Source organism: Ctenocephalides felis, unplaced genomic scaffold (genome assembly GCF_003426905.1).
Source record: "Ctenocephalides felis isolate EL2017-DRISC unplaced genomic scaffold, ASM342690v1 CF-g0.4_SCAFFOLD_00845, whole genome shotgun sequence".
NCBI classification, from domain to species: domain Eukaryota; kingdom Metazoa; phylum Arthropoda; class Insecta; order Siphonaptera; family Pulicidae; genus Ctenocephalides; species Ctenocephalides felis.
The window spans coordinates 64,519,284-64,538,301 of NW_020536999.1; the positions used below are offsets into that span (position 1 = coordinate 64,519,284).

Sequence of the window (19,018 nt, forward strand, 5' to 3'; positions counted from 1 at the left end):
AATGTGGAAAATAATAAAGTAAATGAACAAATCATTCATGATGTTCACAATGTTTACGAATCACCAAAACTCTGTAAATATAGAAGGTAAGGATGTCATATCATCATATGAATCAAAGGAACAAAAAGCTGACGACACAAATATTTTATGTTCGGAATCAATAACAGATTCCAAGTTGCTTGAAAAAGAAATATTGGATTCGAATGATTTAAGTAATCATGCAACTACAGGTGGCGACTTGGATTCTAACCTATCTGATAAGTCTGAAACTAAGCAATCAGATCGTGCAGAATCTACCAAAGATATAGAAAATGTAAGCATGAACGGTAGTTCTGAAACGAATAACGTTAATATGGAAACTAATTTTCTATATTCTGATGGCGTTGAAAATGATCAAAATGGGAATTCTGATAATGCAAGTGAAGAGTTTTTGTCTCCAGAAGAGAATGAAAATGAATGTTTTGATCAAACGTTCGACGCAAATAATTTATTGGAAGCGGTTGATACCAACTCCGCAAGTGCGAATAATAATTTAGTCAATAATTTTCTTATGGAGAAGCAGAATGAAATAACAAATGGTGAGGTTAATTCATCAGAATCTACAGTTATTTCGAACCAAAACAATATAGATGAAAAGGGCTTTTCAGGAGCAAAATGAATCCAATAATGATTCAATGACTGAGGTTGAATTCACAGAATTGGTTACAACTTCACAAGGTAAATTATCACTAATTGCTTTTAAATGTCTAAATTTAGAAATATTTTATAATTATGTATCAAATATATTAAGCTAGATAGGTCAAGACGCGCATATTTTATGAAAACAATTTATAAATGTCATTTATTTATTTTAATCAAGTATGTGAACGAATCAAAATATTACACAGAAATTGCTAATCGAAACAAAAGTTTAAATTTCAATTTTTGAAATAAATAACTAAATAAGTAATTCAGTTATTTATTTGCACAAAATTATTTAAAATTAGTTTATCACATTGCTTTAGTCTATTACCTATTATTAATTTCTTTAAAATGCGATAATGACATCGGAATTGGAAACGAAGATACATTACCTACAAATGAGTACCACAACAAAGGTCATTATTTCTTATTTAAAAAATTATATCTATATATGATATTGAATATGATAATTTGCGATCTTACAAAAAGTTCTTATTTACGATCTTACAAAAAACGCATAAAATTCATGCCTCTGGACCAGAATACACCCTTAAACTCATTGAAAACGATTTGTCAAATCAGAGGTTTTAGTTTCAAACAGTTTGAATCGTTTACATAGTTGAAGGATTATTATATTAGATTAAAACTAAAGCGGACATCGCTTCTGGACGTAAGACGCTCTTAGGGTTAAGTATTGTACCTGTATTATTCAAAATCGCTAATTATAATAATTTATTTCACATAGTAAACTATTAGCATGAAATGTGTCTACTAACTATGATGATTTTATTTCTAAAGGTGGAAATGTTTATGATGATTTCATTTCTAGAGGTGGAAATGACTTCTAGACAGGCAAAGCGTACAGGAGATGATGAGTTGACCGATGAAGATTCTTCTCTAACAAAAGAATGAAAGTTGACGATACTATCAGCATTGAAGATGATGATGATGAAACACGGTCGACCACAAAACTGATGAGAGCGATAAAAGAATAAAACGCACGAGAATTCGCGGCGGTAGAATGTGAATTGAGTGTTTTCAAAACAGTATGATTTTAATGCGAGATAGTCTGGTCGGGATCCGCGCGAGGATATGAGGAAATGGAATGGTTTGTAGCAGGAAAAATTGTCGCATTGCAATCGATTGCAGGAAGATGATTTGCAACGCGACGCGCGCACGACCTCATCGATGGTTTGCAACGTCGGTAAGCAAACTTGAATCGCAGCTTACAATTGCCACTAAACATGTAAAAGACCTTGATTTCTGCACGGTAAGTGCATGTCAAGTATAAATATGGCAAGATTGCGAAATGGTCAATTACTCGCTCATCCTCACTATGTAACTAGGTATGCAAAATTTTTGATACAGACTTTAATCATTGCAGTAAATAATATAAATTATTTTCAACTTCAGATCTGTAGGTTTGCAGGTTTGTATAACAGGAAGCTCAATAGTAAATTTCAACCCCAAAAGATCTAATAAAAATAATGATGATACTGCGGATACAAATCAGCAATCTCTAAACTCTCAAAAACAGGTAAGATTTGCATTCGTTACCTTTTTAACACCCCGTAGGGTAAGTTATAGTAATCGCAAAAAATCGAAAATGAAAATTTTTGCATATCTTTACGTTTGAAGGTTGCTGAACATTTTGATATACCTTAGAAAGAAATTATGTATGTGTGTGTGTGTTGTGCACGAATCAATCGGTTTCAATTATTCAAAAAACATTCAATTCTTATTGATGAGAAGACTGATTAGTTTTTGGTGGAGACAAGCAACCAAAGATGCGGGGCAAAAAGTCCCAAAAACGGTAATTCAGTTTTTGAGAGAACGAAGTACCTGATTTGATTGATTCAAAAAACATTTCACTTGTATTTTGACGAAATGAAGAATTGATGAAATTTTTTGTAAGGCTGGTGTAGCGGTTTCGGAGATACAGAGAAAAAAGTAACAAAAAAATGATCATTAGACATATGCACATCAAATTATTAGATATTTAATATTAATTTTAAAAATGAGTACTAACTTTCTTACATTTTTGTTGGGTTCCGTACTAAGATTGTTAATAAGATTACTTATACGGTTCAAGCCGATTTCAACATTTTTAGAAAAAAGGTGTTTTCAAAAATATACAAAGTTTTATACTTCAAATATGAATTTCAAATTTCAATTCAGTTTGAAAAGGTATATATTTTAAATGCGTTTTTCTAATCGTAAGAAATCCTCAGATGGATTTATTCGGCACCTCTTACTAATGTTAAATTTCTCAAGTGTTTTGAGCGATAAGACCGTCACTGTATATTTTATGAACGATAAAATATATAGTGATTATAATTATGTATTTGAAAATGTTTAAAACAATTGTTATTAATCATTGATTAATATTTATTGATTATAGATTTTTTTCCTCGAATATTTAATACTGTTACGGGGAATTTCCAGGCACGATGCCATGCACCACTAGTTTATAAATTTATTTAGCTTCCTGTTTCCAAATTATCAATTTACATGATTTCTATTACGTTATATTCTATAATTTAATATTTACAGTTATATACAATATTCTACGTGATATTAATTTTATATACATTACATTATATTTTTTGAAGAAAGCAAGCTAGTCAAAATAAATACCTTCTCAATATTTAATTTGAATATCTCGTTTAAAAATATATATCTCTGAGATATATATTTTTTACACTTTAAAATCAGATGCTGCAAATTTCCTTCAAAATCGCCACATGAGCATTTACTGACGTTTTTCATTTTTATTTTATAGAGATGTGAAAAGAAACATCCGTGATTGAATCTTAATCTACACATTATAATTGATTATTTCTTGATTCATTTTTTAGTTGCCCATTCACTTTTAATTCGCTAACATTCTGGCTTGTGCATTTCTATAATACGTTCCTTTTAGTAAACCTTGCGTTTACTCAATTTATTTTATGCCCATACATTTATTTCATTATTTTATTTTTTGACAATAGGTAAAGCAACCAACTCAGTCGCAACCAAAGGAAACGACATTGACTAACAACCAGATAAATTCAAATACTGCCACTCCTCCATTGCCAGTAAAATTAATAAAGAATCTTACTGCTCTTACAAATACTTCAAATTCAAGAGGTGATGTCACTATTGTAGATCTCACAGCAGAAGAAGAGGAAAATTTTATGAGCAAAAAAAGTAAGCTATTTATATTTTCTAATGTATTTTTGTTTAATTGTGATGAATTTTTGATATAATTTTGATATAATTATTTTGATCATATTTCAATTTGAGATTTGGGATAATAATATTTTTGGGTTTAGTATTTTTTTTATTTTTATTCATTAATATAGGAAAATAAAGATATCGAATTTATGTATAAATCACAAGAAATGTCAAATACTAGTTTTTGTTAGTATTGGAGGAAAAAAGTGTGGTTGAAGAAAAATTTGAGTTCGATCTTGGAAAAAGCTAATGCAATTGCATTTTTTAATGCATTTGCAAACTGTAAATGTTTATTGAATGATTTGGTTTATTCTAAGAGAAAGGAAATCTATAATAAAACAGATATAAGTAGCATTTTGCCTTAAGATGGATTTATTTATTAAGAAGTTAGATTCAGCTATTTAGAAATTGTCAATAAAATTTTAACTGTAGTGAACAATCACGCATTTGTATGTCTTAAGAGCACCTCATTATTATAAAATTTGAAGAATTTACAACATTTTTTTTGGAAATTCAATTGCTTTATGTGGGATTCTAATAATTTAAGATGTTTGTTCAGATCTCCATAGACATATTAAATTTTATTGAAATTGTAAAAAATAACATTTAATTGAGAAGAAACGGTTCGGCGCCATTCTTTGCCAAAATCTAATTTCACGATTTCCATATGATATATTTCTAACGGTTTTTAAATATTCAAAATCTCTATAATCTATCAGGATTTTTTTTTTGAAAACGTGAATCAAAACTTTTGTAATTTTCTCCAAATTATAAGGAAACGTCCAGGTTGATTGCCTGAAAAAAAACGAGTTTTTTTGAGTTACATGACTTAATGAAAACGAATGACTTTTTTTTAAATCACTTCAGCCGTTTTTGAGGACGTCGTCTAATGGTCAAAAATCGGCTCACTTACACACGTATTATTTCCCAAATTTTGTCTCAAACTATTAAGAAAGACTTGTTGAAAGCTTAAAATTAGCAAATCGGATTAGGGGGCGTCCATTAATCACGTGAGCTAGTTTTTGAAGATTTTTAAACCCCCCTCCCCCTTGGCGATACGTGGTGATATTCAAAATAACCCCGCCCTCCCCCACCAAACATCACGTGTATTTTTAGTTACGTGAAAAAACTAAGATTTTTGATTCTTTTTTTGAAAATGTTTGATTTTTTTTTTAAATTAGTTAAAAAATAAATATACGTGATATCTTACCATACCCCCCTCCCCCACGTGATATTTCGTGATTTTTTGTCAAACCCCCCCTCCCCCTAAAACCCTCACGTGATTAATGGACGCCCCCTTATATCTAAAGCGAACTTCTCTTTCGGGAAGTTAAAACCTGTATATATTATACTTATTTAGGGTGGTTGTTATTTTTTAATTAATTGAAGCAAAATTTAAGCAAGAGTGGGTTCAGATTGTGCTTCTATATTATTTAAATATTGTTGTAGGTAAAGTAGATGGAAAGAATTCAAGACCTACATCGAACACTAGTTCGCCAATGAGTTGGTCGAGTCCTGGTTCCAATTCAATTGGAAGTGCTGCTAGTGGTACTTTCATGACAACTAAACGTCTGCCACCGCTGCCAAGCTGCCAGTATGCTGCTCCGACACCGGTACAGCAACAACCACGTAGGACTAACAAACCCAGCCGACCCGCTGTTACGATTAGTCAAGTGGCGCAGGTAATATGATAATTTTTGTGCTCATCGAATATTTTAGTCTCGAAGTCAGCAGACCAGCAATTATATATACTATTTTTCTTTACTTCTATTCCTGTTTATATGTTCAAAGTCAGAAACATATCGATGGTTTTCTGACGCAACCTCGTAACTCGATTTTTGACGATTTTGAGTTTTAATCGGAAAATCAATCACTAAATATAGACGCATAGATCTGTGAAGTTTTGTAAAAAAAAATCTACCGAACGTTTTTTATTGAGAAAAATACAATCACGTATCTCAATTCCAAAAAATGTGCCATGCGCAACCTCGTATCTCAGAATACATGGTGGCGTATATAAACAAGTTTCGCTGTCAGCAATGTTGTTTAGTTCAATCTTTCTGATAAAAATTATTATTCAATTAAGTTAATTGTTATTAAAACTTAATGAACGATAGTTAATAAATACATTTATTATTTACTTACCGCAAGTTATAGTAATTTTCCTAAAATTGAAAATGAAACTTTTTGCATATTTAACGCTTTAGAGGTTTCTGAATATCTTGACATACCTTAAAAAAATGGATGTATGTGTTTGTGTGCGTGTGTGTTTGTGGATACAATTATCTGTCCACGTTTTCGGGAGCACGGATCAACCAATTTGAAACATTCAAAAAGCAATCGTTTCTTATTGAGAAAACAGAGCATCCGATTTTAATTATTTAAAAACATTCAATTTTTATTGATGACGTGGTGATTAGTTTCTGGAAAAGACAGACCCAGTCGTTACAAAGCTTCCGATTCGAATGATTCAAAAAACATTTTGCAGTATAAAGAATCGATTAGTTTAGGAAAGCAGAATTTTTTTTGTCCATTTTTTTTTAATTTACAATTATTTCTTTGTTTAAATATGGAAAACGATTCGGCTTTTAATTTTTGCTAGCTAACATTCTAAAACTCTCTTATATACTTCAAATAAATAAATTTAAATTTGCAAATTAGTTTATATAATTATTAGAAATATGAGATATGTTTTTTTTTACTTTTATTTACTTTTTATGTAAACATATATAAACGTCGTTGTCCAATTTATTCTTATATTTTGTCATTCAAATGCGAATAACGAAAGTTACAGTATTTATAATAATCTATTTGAAATCATTTATTATTCCTCGATTCTATTTAATTACGGTACGGGAAGTTCCACCAATTTGCTTAAAGACACGATGCCATGCACCACTAGTTATATTTTTATTATGTTGAGAACAAATATCACAGTAAGCAACAAAAATTAAACAATTATCAATTCTTACTGGCAATAAATTCTCACATGAAATTAAATTTTGTATATTTTCGAGTTAGATAATGTGTCATCCGCAGATAAAAAATCATTAAATAAAGAAATAATAAAAGTAAAAAAGAATAAAAGTAACAATAAAAATGATAATCACAAAGTAGTAAATTATAAATCCATGAAAGAGCTAAATATCCTAGATATTGAAATACCTAAACTATGGCCAGATACTATATTGTCGTAATTATAAACTAACATATACCACAAGTTTAATAATGTTTGTTTTTTATTAAGAATATTTAAAGAGTTGATCGATATTCAAAATAAAACGATTGAAAAAAGTTATTCATGTACTCTTATTTGAAAACAGCATGACGCAACCACGTATGTTCAAAGAATTGAAGAAAAAATAATGGTTAATTGTTTGTAATATCATACTTGTCTCAAATAATTGTCACAAGATTGAATATTTATAAAAATTTATAAAAAAAATTGTTAACAGCAGTTCAAAAATTCGTTATAAAACGTTTTTTGTCTCTCCTGAAAAGTTACAAAAATGTTGCTCTGGCTGGCACAATCCTGCAGCTCTATCCCTTACATAGACAAATAGATTTTATAATCTTTGTATAATAAAATCGAATTTTCGAATGAGAGTTTGGATGATCTCCCTATAAGCCAATTCAATTTTTTCACTTCTAGATCTATTTGTTTTCTCTTCATGGTAATGTACATTTTCCAGTTTAGTTTACTATCAATATGCATATCTAGGTATTTCATGGATTGATAACTTCATTAGACAGGTATAGAGCGGAGCACATAAGCAATTCAATTTTTTCACTTCTAGATCTATTTGTTTTCTCTTCATGGTAATGTGCATTTTCCAGTTAGTTTACTATCAATATGCATATCTAGGTATTTCATGGATTGATAACTTCATTAGACAGGTATAGAGCGGAGCACATAAGCTTTTTAATTTTTTGTTTTTGTTGTAAAATTTTCTCGAGTGGTATTAATAATGCATGTTAACGCACAATATGCTCTGAATTTTATAAATATTCAATTTATTATAGAATCTTTATTAATAGTAGATACTTTTAAATTAAGGAATAATTGTTTAAAAGAGTTGTAATTTAATAGTTTATTTGAGCACAAGTAATTCAGTTGGAATTTATCTACATATGTGTTATGTGTATGTATTATATATATATAGTGGCGATAGTTACGTTTTCGTTAAATTGGGTTTGGGTTTTATATCATGAATGAAAATTTGTATATATTTTATATATATATATAATATATAATGCTTAATCTTTCAGCATAATATATTTATATCCTAATTTATATTATAGTTCAGATTTATATTGAACAATTTATAGAAATAAAAGAATTCGTTATTTGAGTAATAAATCAATCATATCACATAAATAATTTAACTCTATATAGAAGATTTATATTTTTTTAAATTTAATTTCATTTATTATACTTTTATAACAATATTAGGCTTATGAATAAAGTTTATCAATATTTATTATAATAAACAAATTAGAGGATAAAGCTAAATCACCTCTATAAATATAATGATTTTTCATATCATGGCCTTTAATATAGTAAAATCCCTAGTATTAAGGTAATCATATTTTGTTACTATTTATTGCACTTCAACATTTATTATATCTTCAGGGTATTGTAATATCATGGACTATGCCAGACGAAACTCTCGATCAAGCTAAGATTGCCAGCTACCAAATATATGCATATCAAGAAGGGGACACTGCAACTAGTTCAGGCAATCTTTCATCAGATCTTTGGCGAAAAGTTGGAGATGTAAAAGCAATGGCTCTTCCTATGGCTTGCACACTTACACAGTTTACTCTTGGAAACAGGTTTGTTGTTTAGTAATATGTTTCATGAAAACATTTAGGTATGAGCTAGAATCTAGATACACATTTAAATACAAAAAAATTAAAACAATCAAATCAACTGCAAAATCGCTATCTATCTTTAGTCGCTAGTGATCTTCTAGTATTCTTAAGCTTCATATTTTTGTAAGGTAACTTACAAAAGTTTTCAAATCTGAAATTATTATAACATGCCAAGATTTGGATAAATATTTAAGCGATGTGTAAGTGAAAAACATTTGTTTTGTGCAGACAATGTGAATTACTCATTAGTTGTTGGGAAAGGCTGATGCAGTAGCAAAACATGGTAGTGGCATTACGGTACCTTGCCATAAAAAAATATTTTAATATAACATTAGATTAAATATATTGATATAACAAACTTCTCAATGCTGTGTTATGTATTTTTCATCACAGTAAATAATTAGTGCTTGCAAAAATCTTCTGTACAGAGACTCTTTTCATATTTATTTGCATGCTTATATTCAAGTATTTATAATTTTTATATCTGTATATTAGATACCCCTTTTTATACTCAACAAAATTAAACCTACCATATCCCGTCACTTTGATAATAATTATGTATATTGCGTTTTTTTAGTAGTAGTTCTAAAACTAGATCCGAGATGGGCTGAAATGTTCAAACCGTCCTTGGCGAAAAGTTTAATAAAAAATTACATTTAGTCTTGATAAACTAAAAGCCTTTTTTATTCAAAATTTATTCATTTGCACATGCCTGCACCTCTAAATCATATGTTTTAAATTCTAAAGTATTGAAATTATAATTTCAGTGTGTTTATTTTGTTTTTCTATTTTTTGAAACCCTGTTTCTAATTTTATTTTAAGAATTTTGATTTTGTTAATTAACTATAATAAATAACAACAGCTCAGTAGCGATAGTTACGTTTTCGTTAAATTGGGTTTGGGTTTTATATCATGAATGTAAATTTGTAAATCAAGTTCACTTTTTATAAAATCTCGTTGTCAATAATCGTACATTTTGCAAAGTTTATAATGTAATGATGAGCCCCGATATACATCTACTTGCGTTATTAAAAAAAAAAAACTCGTGGTGCTAAAAAGCTAACCCGCCTTCCCAAATATTTTATCAGTGTTTATTTGGACAATACCAGTAAAATGTTTTTTCGAATTATATATATCGCCAGAAATAGCAAATGCAAAATTTTGATTGACTGGGTGAACTGCCCTATAAAAACATTTAATTGTCAAAAAATAAAAAGTGGAAACGAAACAAACATCAATATTGACACATATGCTTGCAATTTGCAATGTGCGTAAACCAAAAAATATAACTTATGATGTGAAAGTTAATAAACTCCTTAAATTTTTTTTTTACATAATTTATAATGGACATCTATATGCCAATTATAAATGTTATCAGGCACTATTCTTACTGAAATTTTTCTTCACTCTCATCTTGTTTAAAATGCATTAATTTTATCTTTTTTCAGGTATCATTTTGCAGTTCGCGCAGTGGATGTTCATAGTCGTGTAGGAAACTTCAGTGTTCCAAAAAATATACAACTGAATGATATGGTGTAATTATAAAATAATCTTATTTATTATTATGAATTGTAAGAAAGGAAAATAATTAAAGTCATTATGAATTTTATTGACTTTTGATATACAAGAAATTAATTTTATTGTAGTTTCACTCTTGCAACAGTCAAACAATTGTTTTTAACAAACTCAACAAAAATTAAACATATACCATGTAACTGACAATTTTATGCATAAATTTAGTGGTATATAAATATATATATATATATATATATATATATATATATTATACATATATACATGAGTTATTCTGATTCGGGCAGTAACGCCAAGTAAAAAAAAACTAAAAGAAAACTAAAGTTATAAAAACGTTTTATTTAATATTACGTTTTGGTCTTTGTCAATATTTGTATATATATATATATATATATATATATATATACACACAAATATGCATATATATATATATATATATATATAATTATATAAAATTATTTGAGTCCTGGATAACTTAATAATAATGGTAATCATAAATTATATGGTATATGATTTAGAATATTATATTAAAGTGTCAATTCTGAATCATACATTTATTAATAAATAAGCTTAAATAATTTCATACAATAATTTTAACTGAAGAATTTTGTATTTTCAAGCAATCACTTTGAACAAATTTTGATGAAAATAAATGAATTTCGCAAAGATTAAGTTGTTTTTGAATCTCGCGCTTTTAATTGTACAAATGGCTTCGTTGGGCATTTTGATAACTTCATTATCAATAACTTTAATTGTCAAAGAGATTTTTGTAAATAAACACGTGCTCGCCTTAATTACGAATTTTTAATTAAATCATTGATTAGATTCAATTAATTGTGCGTCAAACTATGTAAATAATTTAGTAGAACAATCTGATATAACAAATTCATCGCAAAATGTTCATAAAAAGTCAAATAAATATGTGAAAATGTTTAGGTGTACCTTGAATAGTCATAAGTATCTCTTTCAGGGAGCCCATTTCGAATTGATTTTATATTAATAAATAAACATTTTACTTACAGTCAATGTATCCTTTATTTATATATATGCAAATGTGAATTGTACAATTATTAGTGTATGTATATGCTTCTGTAGGTAATGCTTAAACACTTCCACCCCATATCAATTATATTAATCATATTGTTAATCTTGTCAATTGTCTTGATCAATTATGTTAATCATATTATTAATATTGAATTTTAAGTTCACAAAAGTCTCTTTTGTATGTCGTGTATTGTGTATTGTGTAAAGACTTTACTAGTACGTTTGCAACATGTAAATAGACTTTTGTATGCATTTATTGATTGATTTTGTAAAGAAGTGTTTTTGGGTCGAGTACTAGGAGTTTCTGGCAGTTGCTGCAGAAGTGGCTCAAGTATTGATTTAGTGTTCTGGCAGAAGCTGCAGAGGATATTCCGATTAATGTGAGTGCAAAGCATGTTTTATACAAAGCGAGTGAAAGAATATATTTCTTGAATTATATATAGGCATTTATCGTACTACATCTGATGCACTTAGAGGATTTTAAATATTCAATATTTAATTATTATATATATAATTATAACTATTATATATATATATATATATATATATTATATTATTTGTAATTTTGAATTTGAGACAGTTACATCAACCATGCCCATGCCCTTTGAATAGAAATAAGTAAGAAGATATTGATTATAATTTATTTTCTAAATAGTTTTAAAATTACTGATTGGGTTTGTACTCCACACTACTTTTCATGATTGTAATAATAATACTGAAACTATATGGAGAAATAAATTGGAAGATGCTTTGAGAACTTACCCCTTTCTTATCTTATATACCTTAGTATATATATATATATATATATATATATATATATATATATATATAATATATATATTATATACCCCGTAACACGCGATATGGCCACAACATCGTGGCAATATTTTATTTAGGTCGTGTGACATGCGGTTCCCATATTCATTTTCCTCGATATTACATGGATACGGCCGCAAATTTATGTAACTATCGAACAACTATCGAGGTTCGGTCTCTGGCGCACGTGGCGTTCGTGATACATGAAAATCGACGTTGACCCACATATGTTTGTTTATTATGATAAGACGTCTGACGTAAGGCGTTAACCCCAGTCATGACGTCATTGGCGAATGAAAACGATTCGGTCATGACGTCATACAAAATGGCGACTCAGTTATGACGCAATAGCGCACCTGAAAGTGATGACGTAATGCAATAATATTCTTTTCTGTACGAATAAGCATTTATTTACGTGAATAATAAGAAATTTTACAATATTTAAATATTACAAATTAGAATTGTAGTTTTGAAATTATAAAATTTTAAATGAACTATACTAGAAAACTTTTTACAATTATTCAATCTTAATATTAATAACATATATTTAATGAAAATTGTTGTATATCTAATGAACGTAATTCTATTTTTTGGGCGTGAAGTGTGAAGTGTTGCATAAGTATTCTATCCCACTACTTCCTTATACATCAAACACCTGCCTATTTTTTTCATTATTTCATTCTATCGCCAGTTCATTGCATCAAATGCCAGGATACAGATTATGCACATATACATACTGCCCCAAATTTTGGAAGTTTTCTAAAACAAATTCAAACAATGTGATTTACTGTATATAATTAATATATATATACATACAGCTACCATATGTGTAGCTACCTACATGTTCAGTGTACAAATCTCCATCATCTTAAAGTCGCTTTTACACATACATTTTTAACACTGACTGATTTCATTCTATCGCCAGTTCGATACATCAAATGCGAGGATACAGGATATTCATATATGATGTACTTCTTGGAAGTTTTCTAAAAAATTTGAAACATAAGTGTTTTATTGAATCTAATAATATATATACCACTCCATATGTGTAGCAACTTACATATTCAGGAGACAAATCTAAATCGTCTTCGAGTCGCTTTTGCACATACATTTTTTTTACCTGATGAATTCATTCTATCTCCAGTTCATTATACATCAATTGCTAGGGTACATCAAGTTCATGCATACATGACATACTGTTCCCAATTTTAGAGGTTTTCTAAAACAATTATAAATATAATGTATTTGTTACCAAATAATGTATATACAGCAACTATATATGAATCAACTTACATATTAAGAAGATAAATCTCCATCATCTTCAAGTTGCTCCTACACATACATTATTTAAGCCTGTCTAAAGATCTGTATATTGTTCACCGTTTCATTCCAATTTTGTACGACTTCTGAAATAAATATGAACATGGCATACGTGTTTGCAGTTTATATATATTTTTATAGTTATTATATTTATAGTGACTTACATATTCAGACAATCATCCTCGAGCCACTTCTCCACCGACTAATTTAAGAGATTTAAGAAGTGAGGTTATGTCAAACACATGGATATGTTAATGTCCTAATGTGGTAAAATAATTATTTTAACCTTGCTAAACGATCCTTATTATTGTCCTCAGATTTTGTAATATATGCTATTTGGTTACCTCCTTTGTCATCTAAAGAAATCGACATAAAATAACGTTTCTTCATCCCAGGATATAATGCACTAAATGGAATTCAAAATCGTGAAGTAATTACATATCTATATAAATAATATATGATATACTTACGGTGTCATTTTTCTACACTTTTCAACAATTATCACTATAAACAAGTTGCTTAACTAAACGAATGTAATTATTATACAAAAGAAAATATAACTTGATACATGACAAATTCCTGACATATTGCGCCATTTTGTACGCGGTTAGGATAGCTTTCGTCAAAGGAACAGTCAACCCGCTTGAGTCGGTTCAGCCAGTGGCCACAGCGCGCTGATGTAAAGCTTTCTTTGTATGGTCACACACACCAGCACACAACGCACACAACGCAGCGCACGACGCGTTTGCTTCACGCCGTGTGACGTCATTGATTATGCTTTGCATGTGTGCTAACACACACCAGCGCACAACATGTATCTCACATGAAATGCAACGATGTCATTACCCCCGACAGCGCGTGTTTATGTCACTCAATGCGAGCTTTGCGTGTATTGTAAAGGTGCGTCCACACCTAACGAACGAACACGAACGAACATGTCGAACAAGAAAAATACAAAATAGAACGAACAGGAACACGAACGAACGCGAAAAATTCCAAACAAACGCCTCAAAGCAGTGAGGGTTTGAATCTTTTTGTTCGAGGATGTACCGTGAAACGTCAGATTTATTATTTAAAGTGGCGGGAAAGAGAAAAATTATTTAAAGTCATCAAATTTACAAAATTTGTCAATAACAGCAATATCTTATAATAAATACAACATAAATTAATGCATTAATGCACATTTTAACACCAAAAAAGAAAAATGTTTGTCTACATTCGTGGTAGCGTCCACACTGCACATACGAGTTCAAACATGAACGAACAATTCCCTTTGATGTACCGACAAGTTGCGGAACATTGCTCGCCATGTTTGTTTATGTTCGTTCGTGATCGTTGTGGCGTCCACACTATGCTGTTGCCGTTCGTTCTGGTACGTTCTTTTATGTTCGTTCGTGTTCGTTCGTTAGGTGTGGACGCACCTTAACACACACAAGCGCACGCAAGTTTAAAATCCTCTTGTGGCGTAGATTCGATAACTGCATTATAATAACGATGTCGATATTATAGAAGATCACATCGCGTGTTTACTGGGTACATATATATAGATATATGAGCAAAAGCAGCCTGTATATATTTTAATGAAATATTTTCTGACACATGCATTATTAATATTTTATATACATATATCTGCTGTAAATATTGTTTATATTTGAGTCAATATATATTTTTTAATTGTTGCTGTAATTGTTGCTTGTTGCTTTTTTCAATTCAATTTGCATAAAATATAACTCATCCTTTGTTTATTCAGCAATAACTATTATATGAAAATGATTTATTTGGCAGACATGTGTGTAAAAGATATCAAATATTACTTGCAAAAATTTTTACTATATTTTAAATAATACAATGCACTTATTTAATTGGCAAGAGATGCTTGATAACCAAGACATTGTTCTTATATTATTAGTTATGCTGAAAACATCTTGATTCAGTTTTTGTATATATTTATACAATTGAATTTCATACATGTTCTAAATCATTATAAAATAATAAAGTTTGTACTTCTTGTATGTATCAAAGACATTGAAAATAATTTATATTATTACAGTTCCATAGTCAATCAGAAATTCTTTTGTTCTATAATAACACTATGAGCTGATCTTGTGTGGAATTCAGAATTCTTATATTTAAAATTGTATTACTAAATTATTAGTTAACCAATACAGCTTTTTGTATGCATTGATTACTTGGCATCCTTCTTTAGGGAACTCCTAAATTGATGGTATTTTGTTACAAATTACAAATGTTCTTTGTTACAAAAATCTCTTTTTTTGTGACACCTCTTGTTCATTATTCTTCGGAAACAATTTTTTAAATCACATTTTCAGTATCAAGAATCATGTGTTTTCCCTGTAGCGATATTGACTGCATGTACATTCTTTCAATTTCAGGTCAATTTAGATGAACCAATTGAATTGTTCAATTTTTTAAGTAATTCTAAAATAAATCAATTATTGAATCAGGTTTATATTTATATTAGTTTTTTGTCCCAACAAATACTATGAAGAAAAACCATTTCTGAGTTTTAATTAATTGACATTTTATTGTAATTGATATTGATGTGCTGCTATTAGTTTTTACTATTAGAATACTTTTCGAATGAATTGAATTTACAAAGAAATAAAATTTTATATAGTGTTTATATTATATATGCTTTACAAAGAAGTATTTAAATGTTACAAAATAATTTTACCTAATTTTTATTTTATAGTGTTGTGGACTCTTTTGCTGTTGCAAGTATAGAACTCTTGGAAAAACACTGTTTCCGAAGGTATCAGATTTATTACTTTACCTCAGTGATAATGAGACAAGTCTTGATACATGTAGAAGAAATAATTTAGATCAAGTCTGATATAAACACCTTTATTAAGGGTTACCAATACTGTTAATAGAACCAACAAGTGTGATTTCCAGGTAACTATAAGTAATCTTTAAAATTATAAAAATAAGTAATTATATAACTATGTATATGAATTATATAATGAGAATGAATACTTAACTATACTTACTTAACTATAATTTGAAAAAGAAGACTGCAAGCTTTAAAATATCAACTCATACATTTATAATAAAGTTGTGGAGGCATCTGATTTCTTTAATATAAATAAATATATTTCGAAACGATGACAAAGAGCAGATCGTAATCAATTTTGAATGTTATGATATACCTACAAATACAATAAATAAATCACAAAACTAGAAAGAAAGGAATGCTTACCATACATGTAACTTCAATGTTAGATATTTTTTAAACATCCATTTCATAAAATATTATGAAAATTTGATTTCATCTTTAAAATATAAAATAAAATAACTACATGCATTTAGTTTCATACAGAATGGTCTGAATTAATATAATTTTTATAATTACATTGTATTTTATAGGATTAACTTTACTGTCAAAAACAAAAATGATACTATTATTACTATATTTCATATTATTATTACAGCCCAATCTTTTTTATTATAGGTGAAAATTTGTGACAACGTGAACATGAGTATTTTAAGTTTAGTACGTCACAGTGAACCACCTCAACTGCAAGTAACCTACGAAGCACGGATAAGGAAGATGAAATATCTTAGCATGAATATTTTAGTGATGTAAAAAGCGAATTACCTATGTACGTTTAAAAAGTAGATGACAGTGTGATTGTTTAAAGACTAGTTTTAGTTATATATGATGCTTTTTACATTGGCTTTTGGTCATTTCAATTTAATTGCTTGTAAATGGTATTTATAGAATGTTTCGTGAACCTTTTGAAACTGTATACAACAGAAATTTCTATATAACTCATAGAGTTCAATACAATTAATACAAGTGCATTATTGAGATTTAAATGGACAATAATAATAAAATAAGAGTGCCATGTTCTGGCAATTAAAATTGTATATACAATTCTAATCGTAACGTACTTATTTCTAAAATTATAACTTAGAATGTGTGAATGTGTGTTTTGATGCTTAATAACTTTGATTTTAGAGGTAGTTAAATGTGCCTGTATAATATTATAATGTACTTAGATATAAAATTTAAGTAATTACTCATTACATTTTTAGTTTTATACTTAAAATCCATATTTTTGTACATAAAATCCATATTTATTTTATAGTTTATAGATATATATGTACATTAAAATTATATTATAAAAGTATTTGAGTTTTTAATAACCATTGTAATTGTAATTGTAATTATAAATTTTATGGTATATAATTTATATTATTTCCAGCTTGTTTTAAATAAAAGTTCGCATCAAAGATTTATTAATAAGCTAAAATAATTTCATAAAGCAATTTTAACTGAAGAATTTTATTTTTTATGCAAATTTATACACTTTGAAAAATATACTTTATATAACAATACTTTTTATTTTGATGAATATAAATATTTTCCCAAAGAATAAACTTTCTGCTTGAATTTCGCGCTTTAAATTGTACAAGAGGTGACAGTCATTCTGACACATGTTGTCATGTTGATAACATCAATTGACTTTAATTGTCAAAGAAATTTTCGTGAATTAACACGCGGTCGCGTTAATTATGATTTTTAATTAAATCCTTGATTAGTTTTAATTAATTTATGCATCAAAACGTGTAATTAATTTAGTAGATCATTTTGATATAATAAATTTATCGTGAAACGTTAATTAAAAGCCAAAAAATGGATATGTGTAGAAGTGCCTAAGTGTACCTTAAATAGTTTGATAAGTATCTCTTTCAGGGCCTCCATTTTGAGTCAATTTTATAATTAAACAATTCATTTACAGCGTCAATGTATCCTTTATTTATATATATGCAATTATCAATAGTATAATTTATATATGTGCTTTTGTAGGTTATACTTTAGTACTTTTACCACATATCTCTTTATTATCGAATTCTAAATTCACGAAAGTCTCTAATGTAAGTCGTGTGTTGTGTATTGTGTAAAGACTTTACTCGGACTATTGCAACAGGTCAAATTGACTTGTAAAAGACTAAAGTTATGTAGTGGTTCTAAAGTAGTGATTTTGTGTCGAGTACTTGAGATTTCTGGCAGATGCTCCAGAGGTGGTTCGAGTAATGAGTTAGTGCTCTGGGGGCTGCTGTAGAGGATATCGAACAATGTAAGTGCAAAGCATGTTTTATACAAAGCGAGTCAAAGAATATATTTCTGATATATACAGGCATTTATCATACTACATCTGATACGTAGTACTTTATTTTAAATATTCAATATTTAATTTTTATGTATATATATATATATATATATATATATATATATATATAAGCGAGAGGGTTTTCTTCAGATGGTGAAATAATATGATAAAATTATTCTTGGGCATCCATCCAGTAATTAATAACAGTTTTATTGAAAGAAAATGTTTTGATTTATTTAATTCATTAAATTGGTTAGATTTATGCTTTTTTACATGTTTTTATTTATATTTTTCTGTGGATGGGTCTAATCAAGTCCGGAAACGTATGTTTTCTTAATAAAAACATTTTCTTTCAATAAAACTGTTATTAATTACTGGATGGATGCCCAAGA

At 28.5% G+C, this 19,018-nt stretch overlaps 1 protein-coding gene and 2 long non-coding RNA genes across 3 annotated transcripts; 1 reads left to right on the top strand and 2 right to left on the bottom strand.

Moving 5' to 3' along the window:
- Nucleotides 1–1,909: 1,909 nt before the first annotated feature.
- On the top strand, nucleotides 1,910–10,358 carry LOC113363709 (activating transcription factor 7-interacting protein 2-like). Its single transcript, XM_026606191.1, has 6 exons — nucleotides 1,910–2,027; nucleotides 2,095–2,218; nucleotides 3,675–3,873; nucleotides 5,350–5,582; nucleotides 8,534–8,736; nucleotides 10,224–10,358. The coding sequence occupies exons 1-6, from the start codon at nucleotides 1,960–1,962 to the stop codon at nucleotides 10,312–10,314; spliced, it is 918 nt and encodes a 305-aa protein (XP_026461976.1). The 5' UTR covers nucleotides 1,910–1,959; the 3' UTR covers nucleotides 10,315–10,358.
- Nucleotides 10,359–12,900: 2,542 nt separating this feature from the next.
- Nucleotides 12,901–13,285, bottom strand: LOC113363650. The gene is made up of 3 exons (XR_003365938.1): nucleotides 13,229–13,285; nucleotides 13,010–13,154; nucleotides 12,901–12,927 (listed from the first exon to the last, which is right to left on the bottom strand). It is a non-coding gene; the product is annotated as an uncharacterized LOC113363650 (long non-coding RNA).
- A 12-nt stretch (nucleotides 13,286–13,297) lies between these two features.
- On the bottom strand, nucleotides 13,298–14,333 carry LOC113363651. The gene is made up of 4 exons (XR_003365939.1): nucleotides 13,959–14,333; nucleotides 13,653–13,894; nucleotides 13,462–13,574; nucleotides 13,298–13,387 (listed from the first exon to the last, which is right to left on the bottom strand). It is a non-coding gene; the product is annotated as an uncharacterized LOC113363651 (long non-coding RNA).
- Nucleotides 14,334–19,018: the final 4,685 nt, after the last annotated feature.